Source organism: Ascaphus truei, chromosome 1 (genome assembly GCF_040206685.1).
Source record: "Ascaphus truei isolate aAscTru1 chromosome 1, aAscTru1.hap1, whole genome shotgun sequence".
Taxonomy (NCBI): domain Eukaryota; kingdom Metazoa; phylum Chordata; class Amphibia; order Anura; family Ascaphidae; genus Ascaphus; species Ascaphus truei.
In genome coordinates, this window is record NC_134483.1 from 412983735 (window position 1) to 413002274 (window position 18540).

An 18540-nucleotide genomic window follows, 5' to 3' on the forward strand; every position below is an offset into this window, starting at 1 on the left:
CCTAAGAGATGTGTGAAAAGGTACATTTAATGTAGACCGTATGATCTGGTGAATGATATCTTGGCTTTATTAGCGCCTGTTCCTTTAACAAGAAAACAAAATAAAGGCCTACTTCACTTTGGAGATACTAACCTACACCTTTCCTTCACGATTCTAACCATTCGTAGCTACAGCCCTTTCTATCCCCCTAAATAAATTATCCAATATATGTATGTGTATAAATGTGGAAAAAAAGAATGAAAACCATATTAGAATGGTGAATAATGATCAGTGAATATTAGAGCAAGTTTATAAAGGCAAATTAATACAATGCATAGGACTAAGAAAATATGCTGCTCAAACAAATCTAAAACAACTATAATACAAACAAACCAAGAGCCAATAGTCAATAATATAAAGACAATTTATTAGACCAATTAATAAATGCCCCTATTGAAATAATCTATGTGAAATAAATAGAAACATATAGATGGAGAATAAAAAGGTAAATGACAATTCCTGCTTACAAAACAAAATTAACCCATTACAAGCACTAGATACTCCCTGAATAGGAAAGACCTGCTAATAGCATACACACAATGAACAAGGGACTAACTTAATAGGGGGAGATCAAACAGATCACCTACAGCATACTATTCTATCACATAAAAGAGTCAGCGGAAAGAAACAGAGATGACCTCTACAGTCCGATATTACAAGTACATATACCAATGCCGTAATATGCATGCTCACCAACCAATGTCTGCTTTGGAGTGATGATAGTAGGTGGTCCGTCGGCTGTGCCCACGCAAGGAAACCGCAATTAATCCACTATCCAAGTAATCGAATCCTAATATCCTGAGTTACTCATGTGTGAATACTGCCCCCGATGAACGGAAGGGTGATAGGATACTCTGAAGCACTATTGTAGTGCGAAACGCGTTAGAGGTATATCCACACTCCTCCATGTTGTTCACCTCCAATAAAAACTATTTTATTATCAAATCGCTTAGCCCCAGACTATTTGGCATTTGCTGTGCTCAGTTTTCTCTCCACTCGGGAACCTCCTCTGTTCCCCAACAGCCTTACCTAGATTATTAGGTCTTTGCACTGGCCCCACTGGTTATGATGGGTCCAGCACAGTATATAGAGTTGTTTCCTGTATTGTGACTTTTCTGCATTCTAATCATCATACTGTAGGTGTTGTGTACAGAGCGTCTTGGTGGATGTCAAAATAAATTATATATATATATATATATATATATATATATATATATATATATATATATATATATATAAAAAATTTTAATAGTGTACAGTGGAGTTAAAAAATAAATAAAAAATAAATATAAGTTGGTGTATGTTGTGTAGAATTACATAATGAAAGCTATCAAAGGCCAACATTTTGGTCATCAGGATAGGAGCCTAGATTGGGGCCAAGACATTTGTTTGCTGTAGGCTTTATTTATTACCCTGGGACTAAGTAATGACAACATCATTGCGGGGTATACATCGTCTCACAGGAAATGGATAGCCCTCTGATGAACAAGCAGTAGGGACCGCAACTGGTGAAGCGGGTCATTAGAGGCCATAGTATAGCAATGAGAGAGCTTTTCTAAAAGTGTATGTAGGCTGAATTTAAATCATTTGAAAGGAGGTGGCTAATTTTCACTCTTGTTTTTTTTCATTTCAAAGTTGTATTGTATGTCTTTATTTATATAGCGCCAAAAGTGTACTCAGCGCTTCACAAAGAATACAGTACAGGGAATTATAATTATACAATAAGTGCAGCAAAATCAGACAATAGGAAAGGAAATCCCTGCCCCGAAGAGTTTACAATCTAAGAGGTTTAATGGGAAACTTACAGAGACAGCAGGGGAGGGAGTAAATGCTGTAGATGGCAGTGCTTGGCCACAATGGGTGGTAGGAGTGACTGAGTGTGGGACACTAGCCATTAGGGCAGGCTATTGGGATGCTTGATTTGTGGGATAAAATTTAAGGAAGGTCAGTGTTAAAGCTGCAATTCAGTCAATATCCTACATGTGTGTTTTTTTTAATAAATCAGTTCTGTAGTAAGAAAAAATACTTTTAGCATTTTCTGTTTTTAAAAAAACAACTTTGAAAGACCAATTTTCTTGTATTCTATTTTAACAGCCATTTACTAAGGCACTGCCCCTTCATGTCCTGTCACAAGCCCTGGCACACCCCTTTGTCAGCCCTGCCCTCCCTCTAGCACATGTCAGTGCAGGAGTGCTCATGAATATTCATGAGCTTCCACTGACTGACAGAAGCAAATAAAAACATATGCCAGCTCTAATTATGTCACCAAATTTTGCCTATCAATACATGGAGAACGAATTGACCTGCAGCTATACAGTTCTTTAGGTAATTAGAGATTGCACACATGAAACTATTGAAGTAAAAAAATAAATTAAAAAAAAAAAAAAAGACTGAACTGCAGCTTTAAATGAAAAGGTTAACACCATTTACAGGGGAAGAGGTGGCAGGGAGGCATGAGGGAGATCAGGTGTGTATGTCTGGCTTCAGGCTTAGGGAAGATTCCCAGCAGCAGGAAGGAGTAGGTAGAGGGATTTGTGTGGGTGTTTTTTGTTGCGGGGTAAAGAAGTTGTTGGGAGAGAGGTGTATAAATAATGGTGCAGTGGGGAATGGGGATGTTGTAGAGAACAGAAATGCTCACAAAGGAGTGAGGAAACGGTAAACAAAAAAAGAAATAGGGAGGGCATAGTGAGATGCAGGAGGAGAGAGTTCCAAGGTACTGGAGGATAAAAGTGTACAAACAAATCACAGATGTTAAAAGTTAATGTCTCACAGGGGCAAAGTTGTAATGCAGAGTCCAGATCTTCCTCCAATCTTCACCTCCAAATTCAACTCCAAAATTAACTCTTGTAGACACTTTTGATGTACACTTATGATGTGACGCTTTTGATGTTACACAGCCTTATGACACATACAATAAGGCAGTTAGATTTATTCACAAGGGTGGGTAGCACCTAAAGAATTTGTCACAACCTATCTTTGCCAGTAAAGAGTTAACCTATTATGCAGAGCTTCCTGTTGAGGTAGAATTTCTGCTGTAAGATGGAGTTGTGATCTAGGGAATCAACCATTCCAGTTAATATGCCAAGTAAAATATGCTCTTTCCTCACATGTACCATTGTGCCTTTTATTTTGGTAGCATAATGTACAACATGTTCATGTTCCCTGTGAAGTATTTATTGAGATTAGAGGTGTCACTAACAAGGGTGCCCTGCTAAATGTGAGCACTAGACACATTGCAAGATAAATGAACTTCATGCTAGTGTTTGTTTGGGAGTCTGAGGAGAATGTTATTCATTCCCGATGTTTCCAAATGTACAGCCCTAGCAGCATTCTGCACTTAATGACATTCATGACAAAAATAATAAAAAGGGAAGTCTTTGATATCTAAACAGATTTCAGCCAGTTGGATCCGTGTTGTAAATTCCGAAAAGCTCAGAGGTGTTCTGCTTGGATGAAAGGTGTGTTTTTAATTCATGAAACAGAGCAGCCTTTTCCCATTCGCTTCATGTTGTGCTGAAGAAGTACTGTGTCTGGGTTGTGGTAATGTCACAGGCCTTTGAACCATTTTCTGTTTCACTGCCAGTTTCCTGTAATCTTGGGAGTGACTTATGGTCTTCAAATGTATCCCCCTTATTGGCATGAGGGGGTTCCACCCAATGCCAACTCCATCAACAAACTCTTCTGCTGACACTCTCCAAATGAAGCTAGCAAAATGAGGTCAACTGTGATTATCCGGTCCCAGGTTTTGTATTCCCGTTAGTAAACTTGGTATAAAAAAGTAGGGTTTGAAGAAATACTGGCCTGGATCTACTACCACTATTTACTTGAATACATTGACGCTAAAAATGCAGGATAAAAAGTTTCTTTGATAAATGCTATTTCTAGCTTGCCATAGACACAAATTGCTTGCTTCCAGATACCTAATAAGAGATTTTTGGGGATCCATAAACTATTCTGCAGGTTATATTAATTTTATTTGACCCAAGGCATTTAATACCACCACAAATAGTCAATTTTTAGTACAGTGTATATAATTAAATGGCTTCACTTTTGTCAATAAGCAATAACTGTTCACACTTTTTCATTTGCTAAATTATAATCTAAACAGAATGTCTCCCAAAGGCATGCAGTGTAAAAATTGTTTCACACATAATATTTCTAATTTATGCAGCAGTAACTTAATTACATATAATAACATAGCTGAGAGAATTTTCTAGCCACATGCAAACCAGTTGTATGGAAAACTTAACCAATAAAATGTATCAATCTGTAAAAACATCAAAACCACGAAAATATTACGTTTTCACTTCAGGATTTTTCACACTGTATGCTCTTAAATCCTGTGCTTATAGCTATACACAAAGTATTCAGATAAGACAAAAATCATGTGGTAAAATCTGTGTATTTTTGGATATTACTGCATTCTGCACATGCCACTTGGTCATGTAAAAGGCAATATATACATATGGTTTTAAGCAAGTATTCTGGACTGTACCAACATCTGTAAATTTTAATATGTCTGTGTATATATATATATATATACAGTATTCGACAAACCTATACATTTGCTCGCCCCGGGCGAGTGGATTTAACTCCCGGGCGAGTAAATATTGGCCCAAGCAGCACACGTTTGGTACTAGGTGGCGAGTAGATTTTTTTGTGTGGCGAGTAGATTTTTTGGTGATTTGTCAACCACTGTGTATATATATATATATATATATATATATATATATATATATATATATAATATATACACAGACGTATGTATGTATGTATGTATGTATAACAAATATAGTGTCACACCACTGAAAGTAATATAACTTGTTGCCTGGGTGCAAACCACTGGGGACTGGAATACAGAAAAGATAGAAGCAGGCACTCCAAGACTTGGTTTTACAATAAACTTTATTCATTTCAAGTCCTGGAGTGCCTGCTTCCAATATATATTTATATTTATTTAACAGTGAAGTGTTAATCGCCAATATTATTCTATATTCCTAACACTATATATATATATATATATACACATATATACAGTGTTCGACAAACCTATACATTTGCTCGCCCTGGGCGAGTGGATTTAACATCGTGGCGAGCTCCTATTGGCCCAAGCAGCACACGTTTGGTACTAGGTGGCGAGTAGATTTTTTTGTGGTGATTTGTCAACCACTGCATATATATATATATATATATATATATATATATATATATATACATCCTAACACACACAGATTATATATATATTGTTTATATATATATATATATATATATATATATATATATATATATATATATATATATATATAATCTGTGTGTGTTAGGATTATAGAATAATATTGGCGATTAACATTTCACTGTTAAGTTTCAGCCAATAAGAAAATGTATGTTTGAGGAGGTACCCGGGCGCTATCTCTGTGTAGCTTATCTGATGTGCAGAAGTATAAAAAGAGTGGTGTAATACTGCCCGTAAATGGTTTTCGAGTGGTATCCTCTTGTGACTCGGAACCCCAGCAGGATCTATCCAGGACCCTTATAGGTAATGAATACAAAAAGGATGGGGGAGCACAATGGTTGGAAACAGGCAGTGTTATAGAACTAGTAATTGCTCTTTAAGGTGAAGCAGTTATATCCTGAGCGAGTGTGTTGGCTCAGGTGTCTAATATCTAATTGGAAAGCTAGGCACACATGGGTATATGTGTGTTGGTGTGAAGGTGAAATAAAATAAAAGTATATAAAACTTACACGGCCTTGTGTAAGCCCAGTCACATCATGGTTTCTTTGGGAGTCCCGTATGCTTCTGATGAGGCTTTTCTTCTTACGATGCGGGTTCTTCTTCTTGATGTATCGGCCACTTGCTTCGTTGGTTCACAGTGCCACTCCAGGGGGATTTCCTCTCGTATAAATAGAAAGGAGGATAGGGTTAACACATATAATTATATATACGTCAATGAGGGGAGGGATGGTGTGTTTTATGGACCACCAAAAAATTGTTTAGCACTCACACGGACTAGTGTGAGTGTAATCCTATCTTGGTATCTTGTTCACTTATAGGTGTTGCCCAATCAAATATCAAGTAATGAAAGGGTGGGGTATAAGGGTATTAGTGGTAAATATAACACAATACTCACACGGGCCAGTGTGAGTACACACTCTTAGCGGTATCTTGCTCTTCTGTTCCAGTTGTAAGTGGTGGTGAAGATGGGGTTAATATATAAAAGACACTAATGTCTAGAGGGTTAAAAACACTAACTTTAATGAAACATAGAAAATAAAATAAAAACAGACACAGAATACAATTCTGTGGAAGGTGAATGCAAGGGGTAGACAGTGTGGTGTTTAGTTGTAGGGAGTCTCTCTCTTCCGCGTCCGGATGGAGAGCTGCAACTGCACCTCCGCCTCCTCTGTAATGTGCTTTAAAATGTTCCAGGTAAAGAGCAACGCGTTTCGTCCAAGTACTGGACTTCCTCAGGCTCTGTAGATGTTGTCCTGCTGTTCCCAGCCTCTTTTATGCCGGGTTGGGCCAATCCAGATCGTTGTATTGGTCCGGTTCCGTTTCTCTAATGCGACGGAACGTCGCCATCTTGTAAGGTGCGCGCGCATCCCATCTTCTGCTGGGTCGCGTTTGTATATTGGTCTGATCACTAATAAAGTTTTCCAATGTTGATGTGTTGCGTGTGCTTTCTAGCTCAGCCAATAAAATCATTAATGTCATTGTGAATGAACAATTTTGTTTCAATAAAGTTCTGAGTTGTTAAAAAAGGGAGAAAGTGCGCGCGCAGTCCCTAATGTACTGCGTGATTGTATTGAAGATCTCAGGGTTCTTGCATTTGCCTGAGGGGCTGGGAGAATTATATATATATATCGTGGGAGGTATTGAATATACCTAAGATTCTTGCTGCACAGGGTATAATTACTATACTATGCCATAAGTCTCTCAGTGTGTAACTTAATAAAATTATCTATGTGTGATAAGTTATGTGTCTTTTTTTATGTACTCATATAGTCATAAAGTGATTAAGAAGTGGATCTAGATTTTCAAATTTTAAATTATGTTGCTCAAAAAATAAAAGATATAATTCAATCTTGTGTTTGTTGATTTATAAATAGTGTATGTTTTAAAGTGAGTTAATCTAGTCTTTTGTTAATAAAAAGGTGATTAAATAGTTAAAGTGTAAGGTGTTAAATTAAATTAAATGGTTTATTGTAAAATGATGGAGGTAATTATTTGAATAGTGCATATCTTATTATAAGTTGCATCAAAAAGTGATATATATAAAAAAGTAACATATATAAAAAAGGTAATATATATAAAAAATGATGTTATTTTACTAAATGTGGGTGTTTTAATATTTAAAGTGCAGAGTAATTAAGGTTAATTTTGTGAGATTGGTTTAAATACCTATTAAAAATTAGTGAAAATGGTATTGATAGGGATAATAATGATATTCAACTAATAATGGTAAGTAACATACTAAATTAATATCTTATGTGGGTGAGTATGGCAGGAGAAATACCATGCTCTAAATGTATACTAACCAAGTATAAAACGCACTGCTGAGTAAGGCAGGTGGGATTAATGATGCCTGATACAAGCTAATGTAAATATAAAAAACAGCAAACAATTCTAAAAATCCCTGCGTAAATACATATAAAACTGGAGAAGTGTCTCTGTCAGTGATAGATCGGAGCAAAAATAGAATTAAAAATGTATTCCATAAGATAAAAGTATTAAGATAAAAATATAAAATATGAGGTCCTGCATTTTAAAAGGCGGTCGTGGTAAATGCAGTCCAATCCTAAATAGCGGAGGGAATTCCAAAGTCTTGAGTGGATATATCTGTTTGTTGGAGAAAAAAAGCAGATTAGTGATTGCCATGGATTTAAGCATAGATGTTGTCCAATGAGTGGAATATGCGGGCCGTAGCCTGGGTGCTCACATAAATGCCCCCAGATCTATGTCTATATTGAGTCCTCTGGGTGTTAGTGTCTTTAATTTGTATATCCAGTATATATCTGTATATCTTCTGGATATACAAATTAAAGACACTAACACCCAGAGGACTCAATATAGACATAGATCTGGGGGCATTTATGTGAGCACCCAGGCTACGGCCCGCATATTCCACTCATTGGACAACATCTATGCTTAAATCCATGGCAATCACTAATCTGCTTTTTTTCTCCAACAAACAGATATATCCACTCAAGACTTTGGAATTCCCTCCGCTATTTAGGATTGGACTGCATTTACCACGACCGCCTTTTAAAATGCAGGACCTCATATTTTATATTTTTATCTTAATACTTTTATCTTATGGAATACATTTTTAATTCTATTTTTGCTCCGATCTATCACTGACAGAGACACTTCTCCAGTTTTATATGTATTTACGCAGGGATTTTTAGAATTGTTTGCTGTTTTTTATATTTACATTAGCTTGTATCAGGCATCATTAATCCCACCTGCCTTACTCAGCAGTGCGTTTTATACTTGGTTAGTATACATTTAGAGCATGGTATTTCTCCTGCCATACTCACCCACATAAGATATTAATTTAGTATGTTACTTACCATTATTAGTTGAATATCATTATTATCCCTATCAATACCATTTTCACTAATTTTTAATAGGTATTTAAACCAATCTCACAAAATTAACCTTAATTACTCTGCACTTTAAATATTAAAACACCCACATTTAGTAAAATAACATCATTTTTTATATATATTACCTTTTTTATATATGTTACTTTTTTATATATATCACTTTTTGATGCAACTTATAATAAGATATGCACTATTCAAATAATTACCTCCATCATTTTACAATAAACCATTTAATTTAATTTAACACCTTACACTTTAACTATTTAATCACCTTTTTATTAACAAAAGACTAGATTAACTCACTTTAAAACATACACTATTTATAAATCAACAAACACAAGATTGAATTATATCTTTTATTTTTTGAGCAACATAATTTAAAATTTGAAAATCTAGATCCACTTCTTAATCACTTTATGACTATATGAGTACATAAAAAAGACACATAACTTATCACACATAGATAATTTTATTAAGTTACACACTGAGAGACTTATGGCATAGTATAGTAATTATACCCTGTGCAGCAAGAATCTTAGGTATATTCAATACCTCCCACGATATATATATATAATTCTCCCAGCCCCTCAGGCAAATGCAAGAACCCTGAGATCTTCAATACAATCACGCAGTACATTAGGGACTGCGCGCGCACTTTCTCCCTTTTTTAACAACTCAGAACTTTATTGAAACAAAATTGTTCATTCACAATGACATTAATGATTTTATTGGCTGAGCTAGAAAGCACACGCAACACATCAACATTGGAAAACTTTATTAGTGATCAGACCAATATACAAACGCGACCCAGCAGAAGATGGGATGCGCGCGCACCTTACAAGATGGCGACGTTCCGTCGCATTAGAGAAACGGAACCGGACCAATACAACGATCTGGATTGGCCCAACCCGGCATAAAAGAGGCTGGGAACAGCAGGACAACATCTACAGAGCCTGAGGAAGTCCAGTACTTGGACGAAACGCGTTGCTCTTTACCTGGAACATTTTAAAGCACATTACAGAGGAGGCGGAGGTGCAGTTGCAGCTCTCCATCCGGACGCGGAAGAGAGAGACTCCCTACAACTAAACACCACACTGTCTACCCCTTGCATTCACCTTCCACAGAATTGTATTCTGTGTCTGTTTTTATTTTATTTTCTATGTTTCATTAAAGTTAGTGTTTTTAACCCTCTAGACATTAGTGTCTTTTATATATTAACCCCATCTTCACCACCACTTACAACTGGAACAGAAGAGCAAGATACCGCTAAGAGTGTGTACTCACACTGGCCCGTGTGAGTATTGTGTTATATTTACCACTAATACCCTTATACCCCACCCTTTCATTACTTGATATTTGATTGGGCAACACCTATAAGTGAACAAGATACCAAGATAGGATTACACTCACACTAGTCCGTGTGAGTGCTAAACAATTTTTTGGTGGTCCATAAAACACACCATCCCTCCCCTCATTGACGTATATATAATTATATGTGTTAACCCTATCCTCCTTTCTATTTATACGAGAGGAAATCCCCCTGGAGTGGCACTGTGAACCAACGAAGCAAGTGGCCGATACATCAAGAAGAAGAACCCGCATCGTAAGAAGAAAAGCCTCATCAGAAGCATACGGGACTCCCAAAGAAACCATGATGTGACTGGGCTTACACAAGGCCGTGTAAGTTTTATATACTTTTATTTTATTTCACCTTCACACCAACACACATATACCCATGTGTGCCTAGCTTTCCAATTAGATATTAGACACCTGAGCCAACACACTCGCTCAGGATATAACTGCTTCACCTTAAAGAGCAATTACTAGTTCTATAACACTGCCTGTTTCCAACCATTGTGCTCCCCCATCCTTTTTGTATTCAATAAGAAAATGTACAATTATTTACATCATTCTCTGATTTGGAACTTAAAAAGTTATAAACACCTTATATTCTGCAAATATTAATTTTGATGCTTGCATATGTACAGTGGCGAGAAAACGTTTGTGAACCCCATAAGATTTTCACATATTTGAAACCTAAAATGTTATTAGATCTTAATCTAAATCCTAATACTAGATAAAGATAACCTGATCAAACAAATTACATAAAAACATGATACTCTTTCAACATTTATTTATCCATAAATGATTCAACATTCAATATCCATGTGTGAAAAATTATGTAACCTTTACATTCAGTACCTGGTGGCACCCCCTTGAGCAGCAATGACTTCAACTAAGTTTTTCCTGTAACTGCTAATCTGTCTCTCACGTCGGTTGTAAGGAATTTAGGCTCATTCTTCCTTACAGAAATGCATCAGCTCAGTGACATTTTAGGGCTTCCTCGCATGGACAGGTCCTGCCACAAAATTTCAATGGGGTTTAGGTATAGACTTTGACTAAGACATTCTGAAACGCAGAATTTCTTCTTCTGCTGCCTTTATTTTATTGATATGCTTGTATGTTTAGGATCATTGTCTTGCTGCATGGCCCACTTTCGCTTCAGCTTCAGCTCACGGACGGATGGCCTGACAATCTCCACTTTCGATGCAATGCAGAATTCATGGTTGTGTCAATGATGGCAAGCCGTCCGGGTCCTGAGGCAAACCATCACACTCCCACCACAATACTTTATGGTTGAGATGAGGTTCGAGCGCAGTGTTTGGTTATCACCAAACATAGCGTTTCTCATTGAGGTCAAAAAGTTCTACCTTTAGACTCCTCTGTCCAGAGAACATTGTTCCAGAAGTCTTGTGGATCATCTATGTGCTCTTTGGCGAAATTCAGACGGACAGCAATGTTTTTTTTAAAGAGCTCCCTGGCTATCCTTCCATGAACACCATTCATGTTCATTCTTTTTTCTGACAGTTGAGAACACTCACATTAGCAAAGACGAGAGTGGCCTGCAGATCCTTGGAGGTTACTCTGGGGGTTCTTTGTGACTTCCTGGATGATTTGCTGCTTTGTTCTTGGAGAAATTTTGGTAGGATGACCATTCCTGGGTAGAGTGACTGTGGTCTTGAACTTTCTCCATTTGCAGACGATCTGTCTGACAGTGTGTTGGTGGTGTCCAAAATCCTTAGAAATGGTTTTGTAACCCTTTCTAGACTGCTGAGCATCAATAACTGCTTTCTGAGGTCCTCGTAGTTTTCTTTTGATCATGGCATGACGTGTTTCCCCACACCTGTATGGTGAAGACCAAACTCACAAAGTTTCTGATGTTTATATAGGGTGGGGCCTCCCAAACTCACCATTACCTAATTATTTAAATTTCTACTTAGTTTAGCTGATAAAACCAGGGTTCCACTTATGTTTTCACATACCTGACTCTTAATTACTCATTGTTTGTCTAATTCATACATCATTTTGTTTCAAAAGACATGGAATTGGTGAATATAAACCCTCTTGGATATTTAAGAAAATACTGGTTTTGATTCAAGAAGGTCATCATGGAAAAATTATAGCATTTCTTCATTATTATTTGGGTTCACAAATTGTACGTTCACTTTAAGTTGTTTACTAGGACAAGTGAAATCTTTTTTTTATCTATAAATATATATATTTAGTGTTTCGAAAATATTGACTAACGATCAAAAAGGTGCAATCCCTAAATATTGCAAATACAGACAATAGAGCACAACAGTAAAAAAAAAATGCCCCCTAAAAGTTCACAAATGCAAGCAATAAAAAATAAAAACGTTATAAAAAAAATTAGTCTTTGGCAAGATAGAAATCATTTAGAACGTTTTTAAATGCAGCTAATATATAGTGAGGAGTCGTCCTACCACTTCTATGGGGTTGAAATGGCAGCAATGATAAGAAGCTCAGAAAGAAGCCTCCTATGGTGAAGTACGCTTTTTTTTAAATATAAAGGTTAAAATTAAATAAAGTAGATCTCTAAACTAGACACTCAAAACAAAGGTCTTGTAAGTGCGTATACATTTTGCGTCCCGATCGTGATCAGCTCCCCCTCCGTCCTCAGCTTGTCTCTCCACGAAACTCAACCACAGATACTTCCGGGTGTGTCCTGGTGACGTCACGGATAGACTGCATGCTCCGGTTGGCAAAAAAAAACGCAATGCGTGTTCCTCAGATTGTTTATCTGCTTCTTCAGGTGTTGGTCCCTCCCAGGTATATATAGTGCTTTAAACCTTAATGGGACATATTTATACCTGTGCTGGGACCCTCTAAACAGCTGACACTTCAGTAAAACACCATTATCAATACAAACATTAGATCACACAAATACAGATCACATAAAATGACCAAAATGAACACAAGTCCAAATATTATCCTATAAGAAAAACATCGATAGCATGAAGAGGATGAAAAGACATCTTGAAAATATATGTATCTTCCCAGAACAGTGAAAAAAACACTGGTAGATTAAATAGAGAAAACTGTTCTCTCCTCCAAATTATTTTGATTATATTCTAAAGTAAATATTAATATTAATTTAAACTATATAAATATATTTATATTAAAATATGCTAAAAATTACAATGAATGAAAAAAATATATTCAATAAAAATTGATGTGGAATAGAATTGAATTGTTACGATGAGAAACAGTGCATTGAATCTATTTGTATCTACTAATATCGAGTAGATACCCTGTTTATATGTGATTCAAATGCATTTAAAAATGTGTAAAAATGCATTCAAATTTGGTATAGGAAGAAGACCACACCTAAAGTCTACAAAAATAGAATAATATTTATACTTGTGCTCATTTTGGTCATTTTATTCCATTTGTATTTGTTTGATTGCATTTTTGTATTGATAATGATGTGTAACTAGCATATACAGTACTGAAGTATCAGCTGTTAGAGGGTCCCAGCACAGGTGTAGGTATGTCCCATTAAGGTTTAAAGCACTATACAGTATATACCTGGGAGGGACAACCACTACTTTACACCTGACGAAGCACACAAAGAATCTGAGTAACTCCCGTTGGTTTTTTTTGGTCAACCAAAGCATCCGCAGTCTATCCGTGACGTCGCCAGGACACAACCCGGATGTATCTGAGGCTGAGTTTTTTGGAGAGACAAGCCGAAGACGAAGGGGGAGCTGACCACGATCGGGACGCAGGACTGAGAAGCCAGGTGTTTTGCTAAACTTATGTGCACTTACAATTCATTTGTTTGTGAGTGTTCTATTTGATTTTAACCTTTATAAAAACGTACTCCACCATAGGAGGTCTCTTTCTGTGCTTCTTATCATTGCTGCTATATAATATCTGCCAGTCTCTTATTCCAGTTTCTTGTGCTATTACTGGAAACTTCTCCTACAAGACCAAGTAAATATATAGAAATTGTAAACAAATAAAAAGAAATAATCTTTATGTATGAACTATTCAGTAATAATAACAAAATCAATAATAATAATTTTATTTAAATAGCGCTTTTTCTCCCAATGGGACTCAAAGCACTTCACAGTTACAAAAAGGGAAAAAGAACAAAACATTTAAGGTTATAAAAGAGACCAAACACAAGGAAAGATACAATACAGGATGGGATGGTACTGTAGCTATTAAATGCCAGACAGGCTGTGCTTCATTAATTAAATATCTGGGTAAACAGGTAGGCCATGAGCATGTTTTTTTTATAGATTTCCAGAAATAATTTCATCTGCACCAACGTGAGGTTACTGAAGGACGCAGGGACCTGCCAAAGAGAATATGCAGCCAGTGATGGTTCTATAAGGTGATAAGAATCACTACTTTTAATTGCATAGGTAAAAATTTGATTATTGGTATAGCCATCATCAGCCATTTAGTCAGTAAGATGTAAAGAGTAATAGTAATGTATGATGCAATTAAAAGTAGTGATACTTATCACCTAAAATTGTCACTGACTGCATATTCTCTTTGACAGGTCCTGACGTCCTCAGGTAACCTCACAGGTTTAGCATATTATTATTTTTTCAGTCTGTTGTATACGAGAGCTAATAAGCTGCAGTATGAGTAGCCATAGTTAAGACGGGACGTGAGTTCTTGCCTTGCTTCAATGGACTACATAGAAAATACAAATCTATTCCTCTCCCTGCTGCAGAGTACTTTATGAAGCAGTATTGATTATATGTATGCATTTGTCTCGTTTAGAGAAGGTAAACCTAAAAAGCTCCCATATAACATTACAGCTTGCCAGAGGTCGCCTCTCCCACTCCACATGCCACTACGAAAACCCAGACAATGGGGAAAGATTCTACTTGCACGGCTAGACTCACTCCGGCAGCCTATTTAATTAATGTTAACCAAAGTAAACGCCCGCTAGTCATAGCACAGTGCTGACTAATGCAATTAACGTGATGATAGGATTTACTTCTGTAAAAAGCACGGTGTTATTTGTAACAGACATTGTTGGAAATTATATGCAAATGAGCTAAGTACAGCCTAAGTGATATTTATCCCACATCCTGAAGTAGGGCTTTTGCAAGAGGGAGAAACCAATTTAGGAGAAGGCCCATTGACTTGGACCTGCAGCTAGAGTAAACTATACTCTATAATGAGCTCAATTATTGCTGTTATTTCTGCATATGATTATCTTGGTGAATAAGGAGTTTCCCCAAGGAAAATAATGGCAGTTCCTGTTTTAGGTAACGCCACATTGTTTGTTCTAGTTCAGCGTTTCCCAAATGGTGGGTCGCGACCCGGCACCGGGCCACGGCACCAAAATTGCCGGGTCACAGCGAGGCTGGCCGCGCGGTGTCTCCCGTACCCCCCGCTCAAGTTAAAAAAAAATGGCGGCGATTCCCCCCGCGGTCCCGCGCGCTTGCGCAGGTCAAGCAGGGCCCGCTCCCTTCCGCTCCCTTCCTCCCCCCCGCTCCCAACGTGGGACGGAGGAGGAAGTACCAGCTCCTCTGCGGCCCGCACGTTACATGGGGCAGGGTGGAAGTACAAGCTCCTACTGCGGCCCGCTTCCCCCCGCGGCCAGCTTCCCGAGCTCACCTCCAGTGGCACCCCCTCCCGAGCCCACCTCCCGTGCCTCCAAGCCCACCTCCTGTCCTGGGCAGCAGGGGATTTCGGAGGCAGCAGGGGAAAGCGTCCGGTGGCAAGGTAAGTCACCCCACCCAGTCACTGCCTCCCACACAAGTGTCCCTGGCCCCCTCCCTCCCACCCAAGTGTCCCTGGCCCCCTCCCACCCACCCAAGTGTCCCTGGCCCCCTCCCACCCACCCAAGTGTCCCTGGCCCCCTCCCACCCAAGTGTCCCTGGCAAAGTGTCCCTGGCCCCTTCCCACCCACCCAAGTGTCCCTGCCCAAACCCAAGTGTCCCTGCCCCCCCCCCTCCCACCCACCCAAGTGTCCCTGCCCCCCCCCCTCCCACCCACCCAAGTGTCCCTGGCCCCCTCCCACCCACCCAAGTGTCCCTGGCCCCCTCCCACCCACCCAAGTGTCCCTGGCCCCCTCCCACCCACCCAAGTGTCCCTGGCCCCCAAACCTCCCACCCACCCAAGTGTCCCTGGCCCCCCCCTCTCCCACCCAAGTGTCCCTGCCCCCCCCTCTCCCACCAAGTGTCCCTGGCCCCCCCTCCAGTCACTCACATCCATCGTTGCCTGTAATTCACGGTTTGTGTCTGTGTGCGTATAGGGGAGAGCTAGTGTGTGTGTGTATCAGTGTCTGTGTGTGTGTGTGTGTGAATCAGTGTCTGTGTGTATCAGTATCAGTGTAAGTGTGTGTGTATCAGTGTTTCTGTGTGTGTGTAGCAGTGTCTCTGTGTGTGTAGCAGTGTCTCTGTGTGTGTATCAGTGTGTGTGTGTATCAGTGTGTGTGTGTGTGTGTAGCAGTGTCTGTTTGGCTGCGTGTGTGTCAGTGGCTGGGTGTGTGTGTCAGTGGCTGCGTGTGTGTGTATCAGTGGCTGTGTGTGTGTATCAGCGGCTGTGTGTGTGTCTGTGTGTGTATCAGTGGCTGTGTGTGTGTATATCAGTGGCTGTGTGTGTGTCTGTGCAGGCCCTATAGGCCAGTATTGGCGATAAAAATTTTAGTGGGTCACGAAAAAAAAGTTAAAAAATAACCGGGTCACGGAAAAAAAAGTTTGGGAAACCCTGTTCTAGTTTAACCACTTCAGTGCACTTATGACATACGCTGTATGTCATGGCTTTTTGTTATTTTTAAGGGGCTGTTTGTTATTAGAGAGTTATAGAGAGAAGGGGGTGGGACCTTCCCCTTCAGTTTCTGTCTGACCTTCCGAAACCCAGGAGCGATCACGTGATCGCTCAGAAGAGCAGTCGTGATCTATCAATGCTTGAGGGTCCATGGTCACGGAAGGGGCAGGACCCTCCGGCACCGAATGGGTTAATGGCGCCTAGTAAATCAAGCCTGCAGTGATTATCATGGGTGCGGAAAGTTATGGTGGGGGGACTGATATTACTTTAACCCCAATACGGCCGTTCAAAAGGTTACAATCTAGATCCTTCCACCACTCCCTGAAGGTCACTCTGAAAATACTCACTTTATTTTATTCCTGAAAATGAGACCAAAACCTAAACTGATGAATGAAATCTCATTCCGGGAGATATTTATCAGGCTCTGTTACGGGTCAACGGGTGATAATGCCGTTTTGGGAGTGTTAATGAAAGGAGCTTGATGAATGTGGGAGTTTGTGACATTAGTACACTTAGACTAGAGGAGGCCAACTCCAGTCCTCAAGGGCTAAAGGAAGAGGTATTAGGCATATCCCTGCTTCAGCACACGTGGCTCAATGAGTAGCTCAGTTGAAGACTGCACCATCTGTGCTGAAGCACGGATATCCTGAAAATCTGACCTATTGGTGGCCCTTGAGGACTGGAGTTGGTCACGCCTGACATAGCAGAACCTTATCTGAGAAGATGAAGATAAGACGTGTTTTCTGATAAGACCCATTGATGCCTATGGATAACTGCTCTGTTCTGCCTGGTGGAATGGACAAAGTGCGAATAAACAAAAAAAGTCGCCATGTGAAGACTATACCGCAGGCTTTGGACCTTTTCAAATAAAGCGAGTTGCACCTTAAATTCTCATCTACTGTCACGACTGGGGAAGCCAATAAATATTAAGGATGACCCAAGTAGGGGATGCTGGTAGAAGAAAATAGTAACCACGTGGTCCCACTCTACAGTGTCAATGCAGAATACTGCAATTCATTATTATTATTGAGATACTTTTTTTGGGAGGGAGGGGAGGATATGGGTGGTACCTGTAATTGGCCACTCCAATATATATGTGGCTCAAAGTTGATTTTGGTTGGGATTGCTCCTTTTGACAAAGCTGTATTCTCTTGCAGTGCAATATGTTAAAAAAATACACGGGTATACCATAAACTGCTGCTTAGATGATAATTAATATGTGAATTTAAATAAATCTTATTATTATTTTTTTTCTTTGTATATATTTATTGAATTTACAAAGCTCCAGAAGAAGAAGGAGGGAAACCTTTTCAGTGCCCGATTTGTGGATTGGTAATAAAAAGGAAGAGTTATTGGAAAAGACACATGGTGATTCACACGGGTTTAAAAAGCCATCAGTGTCCACTGTGTCCATTTCGTTGTGCCCGTAAGGACAATCTGAAATCGCACATGAAGGTAAGGTTACTTACTGTACATAAAAATCTAAAGACTGCTTTGTACTCGTGTCACAAAATGAGCCTGGGCTCTTATATAGAGCTACAAGTGCATAGTGATTGCCTTGCAACTATGAAAGGTTTTTCATCTCTGTGTGCTATCCTGTTATTGCTGGTAGATCTTCTTGAAATTGTTTTCCACTGGCTTGGCTGCACTTGGGAGTAGTTATTAACCTGTTGATACACAACCTAGTAAATTATATATCCACTACTGACTTTAGTTGCTCATGTTTTTAATTGTGTGTGTGTGTATCACATCGAGACAGAACATATTTATGGAAAAAGGAACATACAGTCC

General features: G+C 38.9%; 1 protein-coding gene across 5 annotated transcripts in view; it reads left to right on the forward strand.

The window, feature by feature from the left end:
* ZNF827 (zinc finger protein 827) overlaps positions 1 to 18540 on the forward strand; it is a 182718-nt gene that overhangs the window by 56793 nt on the left and 107385 nt on the right. For all 5 annotated transcript variants that reach the window (XM_075614080.1, XM_075614069.1, XM_075614088.1 and 2 more), the window contains exon 3: positions 18032 to 18204. In XM_075614080.1, coding sequence (XP_075470195.1) covers positions 18032 to 18204 — 173 coding nt within the window. The remainder of the gene's footprint in view (positions 1 to 18031; positions 18205 to 18540) is intronic.